Source organism: Carettochelys insculpta, chromosome 19 (genome assembly GCF_033958435.1).
Source record: "Carettochelys insculpta isolate YL-2023 chromosome 19, ASM3395843v1, whole genome shotgun sequence".
NCBI classification, from domain to species: domain Eukaryota; kingdom Metazoa; phylum Chordata; order Testudines; family Carettochelyidae; genus Carettochelys; species Carettochelys insculpta.
The window spans coordinates 6,369,821-6,391,827 of record NC_134155.1 but is presented as its reverse complement, the minus strand read 5'-3'; the positions used below and the strand labels follow the sequence as shown (position 1 = coordinate 6,391,827).

The 22,007-nt window shown below is 38.3% G+C and overlaps 1 protein-coding gene across 2 annotated transcripts in view; it reads right to left on the bottom strand.

Annotated features, from left to right (window-relative positions):
* MED13 (mediator complex subunit 13) overlaps positions 1-22,007 on the bottom strand; it is an 86,879-nt gene that overhangs the window by 18,642 nt on the left and 46,230 nt on the right. For both annotated transcript variants that reach the window (XM_075013444.1, XM_075013445.1), the window contains exons 7-16: positions 18,782-18,944; positions 18,356-18,466; positions 16,262-16,948; positions 6,255-6,468; positions 5,610-5,694; positions 5,156-5,277; positions 4,015-4,105; positions 3,612-3,826; positions 2,960-3,156; positions 646-1,559 (exon numbers count right to left, since the gene is read on the bottom strand). In XM_075013444.1, coding sequence (XP_074869545.1) covers positions 646-1,559; positions 2,960-3,156; positions 3,612-3,826; positions 4,015-4,105; positions 5,156-5,277; positions 5,610-5,694; positions 6,255-6,468; positions 16,262-16,948; positions 18,356-18,466; positions 18,782-18,944 — 2,799 coding nt within the window. The remainder of the gene's footprint in view (positions 1-645; positions 1,560-2,959; positions 3,157-3,611; positions 3,827-4,014; positions 4,106-5,155; positions 5,278-5,609; positions 5,695-6,254; positions 6,469-16,261; positions 16,949-18,355; positions 18,467-18,781; positions 18,945-22,007) is intronic.

Here is a 22,007-nt window from a genome sequence, read left to right as displayed (position 1 = left end):
ACTGTTTGATTCTTTACAAATTCTCCTACACTCAAACCTCCTCACTCTACCTTCAAAAGTGAGATTAAAATAATTACCATGCTTTCTTGTTTCTATTTATGAAGCCTTAAATACAATTTCTACATAAATTAATATAATGCACAGCACTGTAAAGTATCTGCCATATGTATCCCATATTAACAAAAAAAAGACTTGCATCCAAAAACACACACACACACACACACACACACACACAGCTACAACCCATTGCAGGAAGCATATTATTAATAATACAACTGTTCAGTATCACCTATGTTTCCTATATTTCTACTCAGTACTCAGATAAATTCTCAAAAATATCAAATAAAGGACTACACTTGATAAAATGTCCACACTATGTGCACCCAGATTGTGCTTGCTCAGAATTCAAATCCTTATGGCTGGTACATCCTTTTTAAAGTTGGGTCTAGGCAAATAAAAACAGTTAGAATAGTGATTTAGCACCTACAAAGACCAGAGGCTTGGAGCAGCAATGAACATCCACTCAGATGACTATGTAGTAGGATAAGTCAATTGGCAATCCCTACTCCTCACGCTATCAGAGGTTTAGAAGCAAGACATGCGGGGGTGGGGGGGGGGGGGGAGAAAAAACATAAGTAGATTTACCATTTCTTTTTGACCAATGATGCAAGCAAGAACTTTTCACAAGTGCTTCATCAACTTTTCCTCCGGACATATTGTCCATGAACTGGCGTCCATGTTCCAATGCTAGGTAGCAGTCATTGCAACAATCTCTTTCTTCTACACGTACCAGGTTGTTAACTGCACCAACTCTGGGTATAGGATCTTGATCTGCTGCTCCAAATGGTGAAAACAAGTTGGTACACTGATCTTGCAGCAAAAGTATTAACTCATCAGGCAATTTCTCAGGTTCTTTCAGTACACCACCCCGCTCAACACAAGCGGCTCTAAGAGCTTCAAAACGTTTCTCTGCTTCCTTGCCACACTCTGTATTACGACCAAGAATATCCAATTCATCTTCAAGAAACAGCCCAGAGTTGTTGCCAAACTTTCTATTCATGACAGCACTGAACCCACAGGTACACCTATACTGCGCTTCTTGTGCTGGATCAGGAATGTAAACTCCAACATCAGCACCTTTGATGTTCATGTTGCAGACACAGATGCAGCAGCTATCAAAGTTACAGTCTTTGAACAGATTCATTACTGATTCTGAAAGGATGAGATTCACATAAAGACTGTGTGCCTCAGGGATGGAAGGTACAGTTGCAGGTTCAACTGAATTTAGTGGTCTGCAGGTTGATGGCGTCGATGCTGGTGAATACAAATCAGAATTTTCATATTTGACTGAACCTTGAGCACTGGCAGGTCCACCTGCTCCACGAGGGGTACGAGGTGTCCTTGGTGTTCTAGGAGTTGGAAACCGAGGAGTGGAAGGAGATGGGAGAATTCCTGCTCCACTATTACTAGGAGGTGCACTACTGGGAGGCATGCCAAACGGAGTATGAGTCTGTGGTGTGTAGGCTGGGCCATACTCTTGATCCATAGCGCTTCCATCACTAGGAAAAGCAATATGGAAAATATTTTTAAATGGTGTGTGTTTTTGAAATACAAGAGCATTAATTGTTAAATAAGCACCTTTCAGATTCACTTTTTAAAGAACGGTAGTAAATACTAACACAAAATGCAATCCAAATCAAAAACTTTATGCCTGTTTGTTCTAAAAGACTATGCAGAACTGTTCTATATACATGAACAGCAGTGCTAAAACTCAAAGAAAGCTTCTGGGAAAAAAATCTGATTATGGCTATTATTTTTCTACACATACACAGTGTAAAGGGCAACTATTTTGTAACAGGAAAAAAGTGTGAAAAGAAAGTGACATGCATCACTAAGAACATACACTGACTTTGATAGCAGTAAACTGCTGGCTCAGCAAAGCATCACTTTGAAACTTTTCATACGTTCTTTTCTAGTCAGCAAAACATGTCCAAAGACTATCAGGCTAATGAGACCTGAAAATACTGCTTCTACACAGCTCTGACCCAAATCAGAAGCAACAAGTTGTACTCATGCAGTGATTTAAATGACAGTTTGTGAACCAACAACAAAAGCAACCTTATAAATATACAGTCCATGTTCACCTTCTACTGGTAGGTTAGGAAACACATGAAGGAGCAGGGCAAAAAATTCCTCAAGATAACAAATAAAATGTGTTTTCTGAACAGCCAATCAATACTGAAAGCGCCTAATAGGGATACTCATTTCACTACAGCTGTGACTAAGGGTGTCTACACTGCAACTAGATATCCACAGCTAGTCATGCTAGCTGTCTTGGGCTCCATCACCAGACTCAGAAACTGTTTAAATGCAGCACAGATGTTCAGCCCTGGGCTACGGCTTCAGCTTGGGGACCCTCCCAATGTGTAGGGTCCAATACCTTGGTCTGCACCCTGAGCCAGAATGCCTATGACACAATTAATCAGACCTTAACCTGAGCCAGTCCCAAGCTCTGTGAGCCTGAGTCAGCTGCAGCATGGATGCATGCTCTCATCACCAGCAGATGTCACATCAGGCACTGGTGTCTAATTATAAAGGATAAAGAAATGAACATGGGCAAAGAAAGTTTAAAAAAAATCCAGCTCAATATTTAAAAACCTGATATTGTTTAAGACCTGAATTCTGGGAAACAACAAGAAAAGCACCAGCTAACCCCCCCCAGTTACTATACCACCACCAAAGGGACATGAAATCACAGGCTTGCATTTAAATCTTCATTATTTATTACAGTTAGATTTATACCATCAGGCTTCCCTAATAAACCCTTTAATGTTTAAATGGAAAAACTATTAATTTCATTAAAATATTCTAGTATGTGGATAACTTTAGCAGATTTATACAACTTTTTTTTTTTAAAAACACTGAAAATCTATTCATCATTCACTGGCACAAAGCTTACCCCTCTTTGATGAATGGCATGGTAGGTCCTGGAGGAAGTAAATCCAGTTTTCCAACAGTCCAACTCTGACGGTAAATGCACTCCTCTGGCAGCTTAACAGGAGGGAGACACTGGCTGGGGAGTGTCTTTAGTGGGGCAAACATGGAACAACCCACAAAAGCCTGACTATTCTCAGGCTTATAGACATAGGAATAATCCTACAAATTAAATAAAGAAAAACAACCACCAGTGAATATACTAGATTATATAAATCTAGCAACAATATTAAAAAGTAATTAAAAACTTACTTCTAATTTAACAGTCTACATGTAGTCCCTGCTATTCATATTTCTACATTTAAAATTGAGAACAGTGAGAATACCCCAACTGATTACATACTGACACAAACAAAAGGCCAGGGCTTATAATTTCAATATGTATTTTAGTTTACTAGTGACTAAACAAAAGAATGGCTCAGTGTAATTCAGTACATTCCAGAAGCAAAATTATGGGTTTCACCTAAGAAAATATTTCATCTACTTCTATGTCATGTAATCAACAATTACTTATGCAGTCAATGTGGAAGGAAACTTGCTTCCTATGAAAAATTCTAGAACTATTCAGATTATTCAAATTTGGGAAAGGCATTTATGAGTTATGTAACATTGCTTACCTTGATTTCAGATGGTTTTGGACTGCAGAATCCTTCATCTACTTCAATTCTGAACTGAACTCCTACACTAGAGCTATTCCCTTCAAGTATGGTACCTCCAAGTGTAGTGTCCATACTGCCATATTCCTTATTGTTCATATTCATTGGTGAAAACCCCATAATATGTTGTTCCAGTGATGGTGGTGTTGGATACATTTTATGCAGATCTGCAGTGCCTGTTTCATATTAAAAATGTACTTCAGAAGATATGCCACAAATACATTTATTACCCATTTTCCTAATTTTAATTGGTCTTACACAAACTACAAAACTGAAATTTAAACTACACAACATCTGAGGAAATGGCACATTTGAATTATATTAGTAGCCTAAATAAGAGAAATGGGGAGGGCGGTGGACTTACTTATGCAGGACAATGGGTCCAAATTCCCTGCTTTTGACTCTTTGGAGTTGGATTTGTCCTCTGAGCCATTCACTGTTTTTTTAGATCCAGGCTACAGAAAAGGAGGAAAAGTTAAGTCCCATCTGAAATTTTCTTTCATACATTTTAATTTGCTATCAGCAAAACTGAACAGTAACAATGTAAACCAATAATATGTCAACCTTGAAAAATAAAAACATATAAATTTCCTCCTTATTGAATGCCTACTGTCTGGCCATGAGTCATATTTAAGGACTCAGTCTAGTACTGTGTGTGTTAAAAGAACATCAACACTGACTCAATAAGAGGCAAGCACTTACAAGAAAATGTAATATATTCTTACATTTGCCATGAAAATAAAGGGAAGTGTCAGTTACAGTTTTCCTAACTATACTGTTTTAATGTATACAATACAGGACCATGCCGGAAGCCTTGTTTGAGAGGTGATGTATTTAGCCACTTTCTTACATCTTTATGCTCCTAATGTTATAGTCAATAGCCAATTGCATTTACATTATATACATTTTCGAGAGAGAGATTCTCAAACTTATCCATGTTCTAGGATAAGCAACATTTTTCCCTCCCCACAACAATACTGCACAGCATGTTTCAGTTTAAGACAAAGTATATCAAGATCTATTCCACACAAAAGACTTCGTATTAGTACATGCCAATCAGAGGTGCAATTTTTCCTGTAAAAGACTTACATGCCACCCAAGACTGCCGTAAAATTCTTGGATATTAACCACTACAATGAAATTTGATAGAAGTACACTTTAAAATTTCTCACCTTTTTCATTGTTTTATGTAATAAAAATGTATATTAGTGGGTATGTAGGTTAAACAAGTAGAGTGTAGGCTGCAAGAATGTAGTGCTGTTAATAACATCATAGGTTTAGCCCTATGTTCAAGACAAGTACATTCTCTTTGACCAATGTCAATCAAAAGTCTTAGTATAATTACATATAATAGACTCTTGAAGGTCAGGTACCAGTCACCAGGAGAAAAAATATTTTAAAAGTATACCAGTTTTTAAAAAAATCCTTTTCCCTATACAAAATTTACATTAAACTTTAAATAAATTTTAATCTAGCAGCTGCTGTTACTCTTCCAAGCCACTTACTGTTAATTCATCTTCATCAGAATTGAAGAGATTGTCAAGGTCGGTATAAGATACTACCAAGTCTGTTTCATGAAATAGACTAGTTGATGCCGTACGAGCATGAGCAGCAATACGTTGTGCATCTATAAAGAATACAAACATTGTATGCTCAGATTCACACTGCGGACACTACACATTTGTTTAAATTGGGTATTTCCTTTTAAATACTATGTAACTGAAGAAACCCAAATGCATCAGTTTTTACTGAACCAACACATGCACAAGTAAGGACCCTTTGCTTTTTACTATGTTATTTAATATTTTTCTATCCAACATATTTTGCTAAGTTCAATACTGAAAGTTACCTTCTGAATTCCAGAAAAAATATAAATACACTTGGAAAATTGCACGGGATGCACTATGAATTCTGTTATTCATTCTGTAAATCACTGAAGTTTAAAATAAATTTGTTTACCTTGCTTGACAGAAGGACTAAACAGTGACATAGCATCTTCTCCGTCATGGGATAAAACAGCAACATTCGAGGTGACATCTTCACCCTGGAAAAAGCAGCATGTACAGAGGAGCTGTGTTTAACGCAACTCTACATTACCATACATTTCTCAAAACAAAAGTTCAAGATTATTGTTTTGTCTTTGATATTTACATTATAAGGATCTGTAAGCTTGTTAAAAACTTCCTGAATAGTTTAAAATAGTTCTATCTTCTTTCTTAAACTTACAGAAGACACAGGACAGATACCAATCTAGATAATAAACTGTTACACAACTAAAGCTGTTCAAATGGCTAAGGAGTCCTGTAAGCCATTCAATCTTTACTTCAAAAGTGTATTTAAAAAAAAAAAAAAAAAAAAAAAAAAAAAAAACCACACACCTTACAATTCAGGTTCTTTTTCCTTAACATATTTAATGCGGGTAGAGGGGAACCCTTGCACTATGTGCTTTCACTGATAGTTTCTGCTTGAATGTAAGCATTTTTCTTTAACAAGTATGGTATGTACTACCATCTATGCTCAGCATAATTTCAGTAACATTTGATTATTAAAATTAAAGCAATATGTTTTCACCCAATTATGGATTTATGACATTCCTTTACTCACCTTGGGTTTTCTTCCAGCTTCTCTTTCACTGTTCTGCCTATCCTTTTTGTTATCAGGAAACAGGAATTCCACATCATCAACAAATGCATAAGGATCAATTTCAGGTTCTTGGTCAGCTTCAGATACTACTGCTACTACATACTGATTTTTACTTTGATATTGCTGCACCAGTTCATATGAAACCTTTAATGGCTTCCTACACTGCACCATTAATCTGCACAGAAGAAAAATACAGTTACAGAGTTGCATCAACCTAAATTAAAGTATGAAATATCATCTGCTTTCACACAACTCCAAAAAAATTTTAGCTAACATGGGTTCTCTTCAACCCTTCTGGAAGAAAGTTATGTAAGTGATTGCTTAAAGTCTCTACATGCCGGTCACTTACAGTATTGCAGCCAACATAATTTCTACATGGTCCAGCTTAACTCAGACAAAAAATGAGAGATGGTTCAAAGTCTCACAGCAGATTAAATGTTTGCCATTTTTGAACAAGCACAAAATTTCAAAACCAACTGCACTAGTGTGTACTGAACTGTTATCTATTAATGACAATGTTAAAATTAGTGATTAATAAAAACATTTTCCTAAACTAGACTTTTAATATTCTGAGCATTTCAACCAAATCACACAGAGAACTGGGAAACTGACTCTCTTCAGGACATGGGTGACTCCAAAGAGTAACATATGCAATTACAGTTTGTAGTCACAGGTGGCTAGTCTTTGTTTCATGAAGAAATTTAGGTATTCAAAAGAGTAAAGACTTTCACCTTGCATGTGCCACTGAACTATTAGTCTAAATAAAATGGAGCTTACAAAGCACTTAGGTAACATCTAAATTTGTGAAGAGAGTATCTCAGTAAATACTAAAATGTCCAACATTCTATTGCATTTATACACAGTAGTAACATTATCTGCAATTTTTCTGCTGGCACGACATACAACAGTTAAACTTACAATCTATATGTCTGGAGCCTAACCTTAGAAGTTTTCTATGCTTATGAATTTCAATTTCTAATTTGACATGAAGGTATAAAAAGCAGAAAACAATGTTTATATACCCGTCCCCCTCTTTGCATGCTCTGCCCCAAAACAGGTGACAAAACAAACAATCTGCAATCAACCAAAGAAAGGGAAGGATGTGAACAAAGTATGACCTTCAAATAGGACGGTACCAATAACCTCAGAACCAAGGTTGCTTATGATGCCTGTGCCAGACTCGGATTCCTTTTCTGCTTGAAAGTTGTTTCTTCTCCAAACCTCCACAAAAATGGGCAGTGAGAAAACTGGACACATTTTAAACATCATGTTTGCATAAACTTCTATTATTCCCCATATGCACCAAGATCATGGGTATGTGTTGGTGCTCAATTCATTCATGCAATAAGCAAAAATGATACATAATTTAACAAAAGTTATTTATGGTAAATAAGTTTCACAGCAAAATCACAGCTGTGGCTACAAAAATAACCAATGCATTTATAGCTTTCCCATCTTTCAGTCAATACTAGCCCATCCATAAGTGAAGTCAAAGAGACTCCACAAGTACCACTGCTTGTTTTGATAGTCTGACACAGGGTTTCCCAAACTTCCTATAGGTGAAACCCATTTTTTTTCAGTACCTTGTTTTGCAGCCCAGAAGTACAAATGCACATTAAAAAAATGAAAAATGAATAAATTTTCATTGTTTATTATTTATTCACAATAACAACAGTACATAGAGATAATCTGCATATTTTCTAAACACTGTTAATCCCCCCCCCACGTCCCCCAAAAGGACCAGTACTGGGCCACAGACCATGTTTTGGGAAATGCTGGCCTAAGAGTAACTGCAGTACTGACTAGGATAAATTTGAGAGACACCACAAAGAGGTCTACAGAAATGAGTAAACAGCAGCAGCCATTTCAGAAATTATATTTATTTCAGGGAGGAATTACCTCAACCTCAAAGTTACATATGTGAGAAGACATACTGATGCTTTAGGGCTTTCCCTCAGCATCTCAGACATCTTGTCAGCGTAAGACAAAGAGTGGATTGGCTGCAAAAGCATAACTTTACATTTTTGTCAAGACCACTTTGAAAACAGAGCAAACTTCACTCTTGATCCCATAACCCTGGAATTGTTTAAAATAGTTTCTGTGGAGCATCTTACACCTAACAGGGACTTCAACCCACAGGCAATAATGACATGCTTGATCAGATCTTGCATCTCCAGGATGATCTCCAGGAAGGGAATGAATTTGCTGCAATTGCACGTCATAGCAGGCATTTACATTTGGAGCAACACCCGATATAGATGGAGCCTTTTCCCTTTCCCAATATCCTACCTAAACTAACAAAGACTTGGAGAACTAACTCTTAGAAACAAGTAATTTGAGTAGTAAGAAACACCTCGAGAAAATATCTACGAGGAAAACATAAGCAAGCTGTTCTGGAATAATGATAGTCAAACTGTTAAACTAAACTAGAGGCTATTAAAAGAGAAATATGAAACTTATTCTGACCAGAGTCAGCCCTGAATTAGAATATATATTTCTTTACTGTCTGGCAGGGTAGGGAAAACTTACAGTTGAATGCCCCACCACTATATATACACGCATACAGGTCTGGGAATAGTTACCAGATACCTGCTAGCTGGAAGACTAAAACTATCAACCAAAGGCCAATATAAAAAGATAAAAGAAAGAAAATCTTCAGTACCTCTGCTGCTCCTCTCAACATTTCAAAGCAACAAGAGAGCAAAAGAATTATGACTGTTATTTGACTACTACCAGCGAAAGGTTTGTGAATGGACAGTGAAACTGACAGTTAATTTCGTTCTGCCACTCTGGGAGACAACTGTAAGCATGCAGTTAAACTGGCTACTTTGAACCTCAGTAAAGAACACTGCAATTGTTTGAAAAGAAAACCTGCCAAATGTGAATTGAATACAATCATTTGGGTTAGAACTTTAAAAAAAATATGCACAAATAAAAGCTTAAATCTTGCAGACATGGAAGGAACAAGCACCTTCTTTCACCAGGAAAGGCTCCTCATTGGTGAATAATCGCACTGAGAGAGTTCTTTTACAAGCCCTGCATACATATATTTCATTTGTGGTTTACAGGTGCTGCCCTGAGAGTACAACAATTAGAATAAAATATGTTTCATGAAGATTATTTTAAGTCCTTCTGATCATTTATTTCCTGAAAATACTTCCTTTTAAGTTCCAACACCTACTCTTTTTAGCAACCCAAAGACATTAAGACTTTATGATTGCACACCAAGAAACTGGTATATTTCTAGCAAGTTAACTCTTCATCACATAGTAATAAAAACAGAAAGAATATGGTTCATTTTGGAAACAATACACAATTAACAGGACTGTTGCTCAAACATATTTCTCTACTGTGAAAGTCATCAGTATTTTTCAGAATCAGTTTCTGCTCTACAAGAATTTGTCACAACTGAGTTGACAAGAGAGAAACTTTTCTTTCGTCAGCACTCCTATGCCAGTCTAGGGGTACAGCTACACAAACTTATTTCAAAATAACAGCCATTATTTCAAAATAGCTTTGTGAGCGTCTACACGATGCTTCCGCTATTTCAAAATAAACAGCTGGATTTCAAAATATGTAAACTTCACTGTGTGAGAAACAGCCCAAATTTTGAAATAGGTATTTTGCAACAGGAGCCATGTAGACAGGGAATAGAGCCTATTTTGAAATAAGCCATAGGGCATCCAATGTCTCAATTTCAAAATACGCTCTACTGCATCTAGACACTCTATTTTGAAATGCATTGTGTGTGTAGCAGGGTTATTTCAAAATAAACTATTCTAGAAAATACCTTCTGGAATAGCTTATTGCAAAATAGCTCTGCTATGTAGACATAACCTAAGATAGTTTCTAAAAGGAGACAGGTCCACAAAAGAAAAACTGGTGTAAGAGTTGGTAAGGATCTTGCGCAGAACTCAACTGCTAATGCATGTATCTGGAGTACAAGTTTCATATATGAACAGGAGAGATGCTATTACTTTTATTCAATCAAACAGACTTTAAAGCTGAAAGTTACTGTCTCTAACTCATTCCATAATTTATGAAAACTAGAAGACTACTTCTACACTAGAGAGTTTTGTAGCCAAAACTCGTGGAGCATCTACACACAAAATGAATTTTGTTGACAAACTGTCAAGAAAAAAAAAGCCGTGTAGATGCTTCCAGGGGCTCTTCTATCAAAGAGAGTGGGTCGAAAGATTAATCCACTTATGTGTGTGGACAGGATCTGCTGACACAAGTTTTGTCAGAATATCTTTTCTGACAGTAACTTCTGTAGACAAATGCTTCTAGTGTAGGCATAGCCCAGAATTCTGAAAAAAGGCAGAAGATGAGTTTTTCTTTTGGGTGATGAAGTGAACTGCAGAGTGAGAGTCGTAAATTAACATTTTGGGCAAAATGATAACACCTCACTACAGCTGAGCTTCTAAACCTAAAAGAACCTGGACTCTTATCCATGTGAAACTGAACACAGTATTTCTTTAACAATACTACACAAAAGTAATTTATAAGGGCTTGATCAATCCTACTGAGGGCTGAAACACCAGTTTCCAAAAGGAACCTAGCCAAATAAGAGTTTGGATGCCCTGAAGATAATTTAAAAAGTAAAAATTTCCATCAGATCTGAGAGTTATCTGTATGCACCAGAGATACCTTAATATTTACTTTTCTTTAACAGATAAACTCAATCTCTTTATTAAGGCACTTCTGCAAGACACAAAAGAACTGTTAAATTGAATAAAAAGAACAGATTGTAAACAGAATATATGATCTGCAGGAATGATAACTGTACAGTCCCTCGACCTCAACAACCAAGCCAACAAGCAGATTTCAGATACTTTACAGTAATTCTGCCACCCATTCTCCCCTTAAAAACAGAGATCTTCCAGGCAGCATAACGTCTACTGTTCCCAGTAATACCAAGCATGAACTTCCTAAAGGTCACTACGATCTACTGCCTTCTTCCCCCTCGCCTCACCATAGCTTCTGAAACATTCGAAACAAAGCTAAGGCAGACTAAACAAAGACAATGTGTGAAACAGACCAACTTTTCTCAGACTGAGTCTTAATGTATAAAATAAAGACATCTTTTGGTTAACTGATAATCAATTGGACTAATTCCATTAAAGTTTTGAAGACAGAATCAAATTATCCATGGCACAGAGTCCTACTTTCCTAAGACTGCATACTAAGTAAATCTTACCCAAAGTAAAGCTGATCTTCCAAGCTGAACTGCTATTACATCTTTCAAATATTTCCCTGTCCATTCAAGAGATCATCCTCTAGATCTCGTCAGTGGCTATGTGTACACTACAGAGAACTGTCGACAGAAGTTGCTGTCAGAAGGCAGCTTCCAACAAAACTTCTGCTGACAGATTGCAGCCACACACAAAAGCAGATCACTCTGTTGATCCACTCTGTCAACAGAGCACAGCCAGACTGCCCAGCCCTCTACCAACAGACTGGCCAACCAAAAACAAAATAAAACCAGGTCTGCCTGGTACCTAGAAGTCCTGTCAGTCAACAGAGGGCCTCCCAGAGAATCCGCACAGCTTTTTTTCCCCCCACCAGATTCTGTTGAGAAAGGTGTTCTGACTCATGGGGAGAGGCAGAAGGCTGTTGACAAAAGTGCAGAGTTCTGCTGACAGTATGACAACAGAACAGAAGGCATTTTAGCGTGGATGCTCGAAGAGCTTTGTCAACAAAGTGTAGATGTAACCAATGTGTAATGTACACTACTACAACTATGTTGCAACATGAGACGAGTATTTTAACAAAAAAAATCTTCCAACATTTTAGATAAAACACTAGTTTAATGTTTTCTGTAAACTTACACACTCATCCCTCGATTAACGAGCACTTTACTAACGAGTACTCGCTAAAATGAGGAATATATATACCTACCTTTACTCGTTAAATGACAACTTCCCCCACTCACGTGAGCAGGGTCCCTGGCCCGGGGGGTGGGGGACGACACCAAGGAGACCCGCAGCCTCTGGGCTAGAGCCTTCTCCTTCCCTTCCCTCAGACATGATGCTGTCCGACAGCCCTACAGCTGGGGGAAGAGCGGGAGAAGGCTCTTAGCCTGCTTCCCCCTCCCCTGTATTGGTGGGAACATGAAACTGAACAGCCATGAGCTGATCAGTTTCCAGGTCCCGCAAGCCATGGGGAGACTGGAACCAGCCTGCCCCTGGTTCCCAGCTCCTGCCACCCTGGGAGCCAGGAAACTGATCAGCCCTGGTGGTTCCTGGCTCCCCTCCCCCTGCAGGAAAATTTGAGTTATGCAGGAGTTGCAGGAACAACCCCTGGGTAACTCGAGGGTTTACTGTATTAGTCCCACACCCACCCTGCCAACTTCACCCTCAGCCAGGTTTTAACCTCCCCCACCCAAGGTCCCAAACTGCCCCTAGCCTTAAACCCCCCACAGCAGGCCCAAACTGTCCTCAGCCTTAGAGCCACCCAGCAGCCCCAAACTGCCCCCAGCCTTACACCCACCTGCAGCCCCAAACTGCCCCCAGTCTTACACCCACCTGCAGCCCCAAACTGCCCCCAGTCTTAGACACCCCCACCACCACATCCCTAAATGGCCCCAGCCTTAGACACTCCTCCTCCTCCTGCAGCCTCTTCACCAGAACTTCTAGGCTGGGTGGCTTCCCCAGTTCTTCTGCTCCCAGCAACTCACTCACATGTTCAAGTTTCAGCACCTAGGCATAAGGTAATTGCTATTTCTAGGGACAGAGATAGCTGCCATCTCCTGCAGCTCTCTCTATTGATAGATATCTGTATGAGGCAGCAGTGTTAAGAAACTGCAAATTGCTTCTTTAACAGCCACATGCAGTTTGGAACTGCCCAGCTGGCAACACTTAACAAATCCAATGGGACCCATGTTTGGGTCCCAACCCATAGGCTGGGAATCCCTGCTCTACAACATACACTACATCCTATTTCTGGTACCAAACTATTCAAATACATCAGAAAAGTACCTAAACTCAACTGGTTTATGTCAAGTTACAAGCACTTGGAACAAACTGGAGACTTTCACATATATTTTAATGGGAATTTAGTGTCGCTCTTATGAGTTTTCACCTACAAGCAGAAATTTGGGAACCAATTATGCTTGTATAGCCAGGGATAAGTGTATAGCAAAAGCTTTCTCAAACATGTCCCTCCAAAACAAAAGAGCAGTCAAGTAGAACATTAAAGACTAACAAAATAATTTATTAGGTCCCACGAAAGCTCACCTAATAAATTATTTTAAGTGCTACTTGACCGCTTTTTTGTTTTGATAGTAATATAGACTAGCATGGCTCCCTCTCTGTTACTATGTCCCTCCAACTGAGTCTACTTATACAAACAGCAAGGATCTCTACACAGAAAGAGCTATCAAAGCCATCTCACTTGAACTCACATCTAACAGACTGTAGAATTCTAGCTTACAGAGCCAACTATCAAAGGCATGTTTTTGTCTTTTGTGCCAGATTCTTCTGATCACAAGGAAAGAGGCAGAAGAACACAGAAGGATAGAAAGTGTCTCTTTGGAGCCCATTAAGAAGTCATCCTGGAACAAACTGGAGTTGCTCCGAAAAACGTTCCTGCTCACCTCTACGAAATATTATTTGATCTTTTCAAAGATTCAGACAAGAGGAAGAATTAAACTGGTACTTAAAAGCAGGAAGGTTAAAAATTAATTATTTTAAAAAAAATTAGATCAATTTTTGATTTAAATCTAATTGATTTTTTTTTAAAAATCAATACTAAATTTCTCATTTAAAAACAACAAAATTAAACTTCACCACAAACATGCTACATGTACACTTATGGCCTCAAAAATTAATGACTCTAGACTGTTGAGCCTAACTAATGGCTCTTGCTTCTTCAAAGCTCTGGGCATTCAATTTCTGTATCTCAGACTAAAAACTAACATGTACAAAGAAATGCACAAGCTGGATATGATTCGTTTTGTTTTATGCTTACATGGAAGCAGACCTTGGCCAAGTATGGCAGAAATAGTTAAGACATTTTCTTAGCAGACAGACAGACAATTTACAGGCAAAAGGATGGAGGCAGCACAGAAAGGAACAATGAAGTGCACTAGAAAAAGGGAAGACATTATTCAGCACACAGAGATTCCTATATTCCCCCACACTTTTGCTTCAGAAAGAACTCTCCTGACTTCTGGATGTAAGAGAGAACCTTTCTGAGAATATTTTGGACACATTCGTTCCCTGGGTAAAAATGAAAAATGCATCAAGTGTAAGCAGTACAAAATAATGCAGGGCCTAGTTGCAAGAATGAACATTGACAAGGAATATTAACAGAGAGGTAGCTGTGTTAGTCTGCACTCCAACAAAACAAAGCAGCAGAAATGTAGCACTTGTAACAAAATCTGATGAAGTGGGTCTGTTCCACACTGAACATCACTGAATAAATCATTTTGTTACTCTTTAAAGTGCTACATTTCTGCTGCTTCTTTTATCACAGAGGAAAACTGCTTATTGGGAGAAAATGACATGGATATGACAGAGGCTCAACTAGTTACTAACTTGAAACACTTCACTTTGAAATGCACCCTTGACACACACTATGGTTTTAGAGTGGGATTTGACAAGTAAATTCCCAAGAGGTTTGCTGTGTTGGATGTTACTAGGAAAAAAACAGTAAGGTCAGGCTGACAGCCCTGCAGCTAGGGGAAGGAAGGAAGGAAGGAAGGAAGAAGCAGCCAGGAAACTGACCACCCCTCGTGGGCTGGTCAGTTTACCAGGTCCCAAAAGTGGTGGGGAGCTGGGAACTAAGTGACAGCCTGGCTCCCCTCCACTTGCAGAGCCAGGAAACTGACCAAGGCAGCAATCCCCTCCTGACTTAAGGGTTTACCATATGGCAGAAAAGCCAGGAGGAGTTAACAGGACTCAGCATGCACCTGAATCAGAGGACTGGAGGAAACTGACCCAGGTGATAGAACTCTTTTTCTGTGTTCACTTAAAAACAGCATATGCATTTTTACTTAACAGGCTAATCTGTACTAATGCACATTCAAGGGGAATGTAGAACGTACACATAAACTCAGCAATGTCAAAAAGTCTGTACTAAAATTAAAAAAAAAAATCCAGTTTTAAAGGCGAATTTGACAAAATAAGTCAAGTCTCAGTTCAGTCTCTCAATAACGAAATATGACTTGAGATTTAAATAAGTTAGAAAACTCGTCTGACAGAAAGATACCAATCCTCCTTCTAGACAACTAGTGATTTTTTTTGTATGTCCATTGGGTGGGGAAGGATAAATACACTTTGCAGTGCCAAACAGCCACAAATCAACTACAGAAGAGAAATTAATTAATTAATGGAAACAAAGTTCCTTGATTGTGCTCTTTCATTTCTCCTAATTAAAACAGAGTTAGCATGGTTCTTATCCACATGCCTAACTTTATGCAAGCAAGAAGCTTTATTAAAGTCAATGGCACTACTCACTCTCACATGTTTAAAGTTAACTATTGCTTTAAGTCCGTAATAATATCAGTCTCACATTAGCAGAAAAACTTGTAGTACCAATTCTGTTTTATGACACATTTCCACATGGTGAAAGACCCTTGTTTTCTGATAACAAAAGAACACCTACAATTCAATGAACAAAGCCAAAGCCAACCTTTCATTTTGATGATTCAGCTCTGCAATGAAAAATCTCATTACATTATAACAAGCTTTCAGTTGTTTCACTCTGAGGACACCTACAATTTTCCAAACTCAGAAAAATGAATGCTAAGTCTGTTGAATTAATGGCGTTCCTAAAGGGCTACTATGAAACTCAAACATCCTTCCATAAAAATCAATGACTTTTTGAATGAGATTACAGTTCAAATACAATATGTAGTATTAAAAAAAAAAAAATGAACTGATACCACCCTGAAAAAAAACAGCAAAGTTTGGCATTTTGTAGTGAGTTACATTACTGAGTGCTTTGAAAAAAAAAGTACCTACTCTGTAACTGATGTTATGTTGTCATGTACAGCTGGTCCTACTGGATCATCTCTGAATTTGTCACTTGGAAGTTGTGGTGGTAAAAATTCTATATCCTTTTTCTTTGGAACTTTATAAAACTTCCAAGTGGTATGAACATCATCCTCCTCCAAATGCATTGCAGTACCAACATACGTTGTAGATTCTATAACTTCTGGGAACTGAGGTGGGTAAGGTTGAGACAGTGGGTCTATCCTGTCTTCCATTGTTTTTGTGGGAACCAAGGGATCTGGTGTTGGCATCTGATAGAAATGCTGGCTCTGAGGAGTAGCAGGAGTTTTAGTTACCCCTTCATCAACTACATCACATGGGTGAGGACTAAGTGGTGGTGGTTGAGGTGAATTTGCCATTTCAGTGCTAGGCATCTGAGGAGTCTTTGCTACATCATTATTAGTCCTGATATTTGAAAATCTAACTTGACTGTCTGGTGCTGTCATCACAAGCCTCTGACTTGCTGAATCTGCCTCCATGGCAACATCATCACTAATCGATGCACGATGGTGAAAAGGAGTCAAAGGGCGTTTTTGTGGCTTATCCCCCTTTTCTTGCTTGTCATTTGTCTTGTGCTTTGGAGCTGCTTGTTGTTGCTGGCCTACAGGTGGTGCCTGCCCCTGCTGGCCCAAACTTCTTGTTTTAAGATTTTTGTGCCTAGAAAAAAAATAAAAGTGGAACATATTTCAAAGAATCCTTGAAGTATATCTATACCTGTTCTTCACTTACTATGAACCTGATTTTTCTTTAAAAATAAAGAACAACTAGAAGTTTCTGAAGTGTCCTTGAAGGTATTAAATAGTGAATCAGGAAAAATTTGGTTGCCTAGTTCTGACAAAGACAGACAACTTGGGTTTGATTATACAGGTTGAACATCTCTAGTCTGGCAATATCTGGCCTGGATTTTAGTAAACCAGACAGCCTCTTCTCATTGGTGTAGTCGAGTTTTCCATGGTCGCATAAAGTGTGTTTACAGCCACCAGGCTGAGTTCTTGGTATTCTCTGCTGTTATTTAGCTCTAAATTTACCCCTACATGTCTAAGAGACCCTTGAGCAGTGGAAGTGTTACTGCTAGACAATATCGACCTCCCACGGTTTGACAAATTCTCTGGTTCAGCACCAGTACAGTCTTGGGACTGCCAGAATAGAGAAGTTCAACCTATATCTTTTATTGAATCAACATCTGTTAGCAAGAGACAATCTTTTGTGCTACATTTCCTCAAATCTGGAAAATACTTAAGTAACCTATCTTGAATTCACACCTTTAGTTATTTCAGATTAACTTTCCTGTCTGCTTGTGCAGACAAACTCTTAAATTCAATCTGTCACAACTCAGCCACATAAAATCTGATATTCCACGTAGGAGTACCAAAAAAGTCCATACCCAAAAAGCCCCATCCAGGTTACCACTGGTATAAACAGTACTTCAATCAATATGAAAACAGAACTGTTACTGAGTTCTTGGAAGCCTTATCTCTGCGCACACTTTTCAAAGCAAAAAAACAATCGGGAAATCAGAACACAGAGTTGCTCCAGTGGTCTCTACTTGTTGGACATTCACAAGAAGAAAGTTCTGCTGAATGCTGTTAAATCAGCTATAAATGCACCACAGTGCTGCAGAATGCAGCCACTTTTCTCCTTGGTAGGGCAGCATCTGCTTCCCAAATCCTCAAGGCCCCATACCACAGCAGCTTTCTTCCTAGCATCTTCTCCCTATGCCTGCCAACTCTGCACTGCACTAGCCAAAGAATCCTAGACTTTATACGCTCCCAGGCCTTTCACTCCCTCAGAACTCCACACCTCAATTCAGAAATCCACATTTAGCTGCCAAAGAGCATTGTGCTGATCCGTGCAAAGAGAAAAATCCAGCTGTTAGTCCAACTGTAGGTGTGAGCCCTTCACCAAGAGTCTATAATGAAGTTTAGGACTCAGGACACACAAACTAATATGTTAGCTTGCAGGTTGCAGACAGTTATGGTTTAGTATTCCCAAGTCCATCATTTAAACCCTTCCTGCATACTTCATTTTGTCTATATTATCGGACAAGTCTACTGGGTACAGTACCTTGAGCAATTGCAATTTGTCCTCTGTGTGGATTCAACAAAATCCCAGGATGCTACTTTGTCAACCGTCTCTTCAACACATAACCCATTTGATGTAGCAGAATACTTTCTCCTATGAGTAAATATGGGGGATTTATTTTACCTAGGATGTATGTTGTCTCTTAACACTTAGGATAAAAACTACAAGATATCAGAGTCCACAAAAATAATAAATATTATACAAAACAATTATATTTAACAGAACTGGCATTCACAGTAAATTTCTTTAAAGTGTTTCAAAATGAAAATATGCTTTACTGATTTACAGCCTTTAGTGGCCTTGTTTAAAATCATATTGTGCAGCAAGACACTCTACAGTGTTTATATTAAATATTATGCTTTTATTATGTATGCAGCTTTAATTTCAGTTTCAGAAAGGATTACATACTTGTTCTGTGCTCTGTTCATATTGCATTCTTGCCAAACTCGATCCACCACCTGATTAGCTAGTTTTCTAGGGATTTTGCCACCATGATGGCTAGTACTGTCAGAGCTAAATCCATCAGAAACAGAAGAAAATTTCACCCACTTCTGGGCCGACAGAGCATCAACTGAAAATACAAAAGCAGCATAACAGTTAAGAAAAAGATTTTAACCAACTGAGCAACAATGATTATAAAGGTCCATATGATTCGAAAACCGTTTCAGACAACGTGCAAAACAAACACCAGCCTTTGAGAGATGTATTTTGTTTTCTCTTAAAACTGGCAATAAAAAAAGGTAGAAAAAAATGTAGGTACCTATGGCAGATGTTAAAAACAGTGAGATATTTCTGTCTCAAAATAAAGTGTACATGTTGAAAATGGAGTTCACAGACCACCTCCATTTCTATAGAGGCAACACAGCGTTTAACAGAATCACATTCCTGTTATAGGAACACTATTAAGCTTATGCAGTAACTAAAATATTTTGGGATCATATTAAAATATTCTTGCTGTTTTTCCTCTAACTTTGTTTCCACAAGTGGAGTGACTTAAACCAACTCCCTGGAAAATAAGGTGTATTACTATTCTGCAGCCTCTGGTCAATACTTTTAATTCATGAGCGCAATATTAGAAAGAGAGACACTCTCCCTTGAAAGAAGATATACACTTAGGAATACCACACCCCTCTTCTCAACAAATAAGTTTAATACGTATTTCAAACCAAAAGCAGTACCAACAAGAATTTAGTATATATTGTGTAATGTGAGAGAGTGTGACCATATAAATAAAAGCACAAAACATGTAATTGGGGGAGGGGGGGGAAAATCAATCCTTAACCACGCAGCTTGAGCACGAAAAGTTAATTTACAGTCTAATCCCAAAGCCACTGAAGTCTATAGGAACCTTCACAGTGAGTTCTGCAGGTTTTAGATTCAACCGCTAACATGGCCTTGTGCATGGGCTTCTGATATTACCCAATTATCCAACATGTTATTCAGTAGTGTACACACATACATAATTTACCTGCATTTAATTATGTAAACATTTTGCAGGATGTACACTCCAAAAGCAGAGTTGTTTAGAATTGTGCAACAGGCACAAGAGAGGTTTTTTAAAACCTATACATTGTATGAGGGACATAACAGAAGTCACCCTGCTTGAGATATTTAAAACTAGACAAGGCATCGATAGAGTATTATACATATAGACAATACGAATTGGTAGGAAGGGGGATTGATGGTCAATTCAAAAATATTTAAAATCACCAATTTGAATCACCATGCAGGCAAATGTTCATTGTAACAGCTTTAACTATTTCAGATTTGTATTACTTATGGTAGTTATTTTCCTAATAAATGGTTCGTTCTCTTTGGTTGGTATAACCACTAAAATATTAGATTTGCTAAAAATATTTTTATATATAGCTTTTATATTAAATTTGGTACTTTGCACTAACTAGTAGGAGACATTATTATACACATTTATTTAAGCAGTGTTTAAGAATTCCATATTAATGCTTCATGTCAGAAAATGGAAAACGATGCATTTTTGTATTTACTAAATATTTTTACTTGTGATTTATGTTCTACTTCATTTGGATGAAAACTGGAATTCAATTAAAATGCACGAACACCAATATTTTATTAATTATATACCTTATATGTGCTGGATACTTAAGTATCAAACACTTGGCTCATGTTCTGGCTTTTAAAACTAATTTATAAAAACAATAATTAATTGGAGTCAGTAAATTGACTGATTAAGAATCTGGACCATGACAACCAAAACTAAAAGCCATTTAGGTACCAAGCATGCAGTTAAGTATGAAGTGAGATTTTTTTGAAAACGTCTAATTCCCACTGGAATCAATAGGGATGGGACCCAAACTTCTGTTAAGTGCTTTTGAAAGTGTCAGTAGGTAACTATCTGCATCTTTAGGCACCTAAATATTTTTGATAACCTGTCCCTATGGGCTTCAGTATTTTTGAATTAGTAGACCTCATCCCATTTTTTATTCACAGACTGAAAAACGGAACTTGGGGTGGGGGGGGGAAGCTCTTCAGATTTCTCCATTTCCAAATCAGTTTTTCCAATTTTGAATGAACTAGTCCAAAAGTGAATAATATTCTGTCTGCAGCTGCTATCTAGACTGAAAACAAAAGTAATTAGTGAAGAAGTTTTTCCACAGCAAGAACCTCACCATACTTACATTTTGAAAAGTAAACATCAGCATTTCCTCAACTGTAAAAACTGAAAATGCAGATACTTAATGCAGTACATGACAGTGGTATTTATAAAGTTTGAACTGACCTTAAAAAAATCTGAATATACTTTCCTCCAATTCTGAATACATTCAAAGAAACATTACCTCATTAAAAGATAAAGAGCATTCATAACTTTATTTTTTTAATTCAGCATTTTAATTATGTTCACATGTAAATTCAGGCCTTGATAGAAGTTTGAAATTATGATAAAAGACAGTTATCTGTTCTGTAACAGGTGTTCTTTGAGATGTGTTGCTCACGTCCATTCCAAGTTGGGTGTGCGCTGGCGCACACCCGGTTCTCAGAAGCTTTATGCCCTAGCCAGTAGCCATAGGGTTAGTGCACCAGCCCCTGGAGTGGTGCTGATACGGTGATCAATATACGCGCCACCCGACACGACCCCACCCCACACTCAATTCCTTCTTGCCAGCTACTCCGACAGTAAGGAAGGCAGAAGGGCTTTGGAACGGACGTGAGCAACACATCTCGAAGAACACCAGTGACAGAACAAGTAAGTCTTTTCTTCATGTGATTGCTCATGTCCATTCCAAGTTGGGTGAATACAAGACAATGCCTAGGAGGTGGGGTTGGAGCCTCAAACAGACTGCAGGACAGCCTTGCCCACTGCAGTGTCTTCCCGCGCATGTTGCTTCGAAGTGTAATATGCTGTAAACCTATGAAATGAGGACCAATTGGCCGCACTACAGATGTCCTGGATAGGCACCTGCGCCAAATACGCCACAGACAATGCTTGTGCTCTTGTGGAGTGTGCCCTACCCGGAGGGGGAGGAGCCCCTGCGACCTTGTAACACTCCTTGATGCATGTCACTATCCAGGAGAAAATCTACTGGGAGGAGACCAGAAGGTCCTTTATCCTATCAGCAACTGCCACAAAGAATTGCTGCATTCTTCTAAAGGGCCTCAT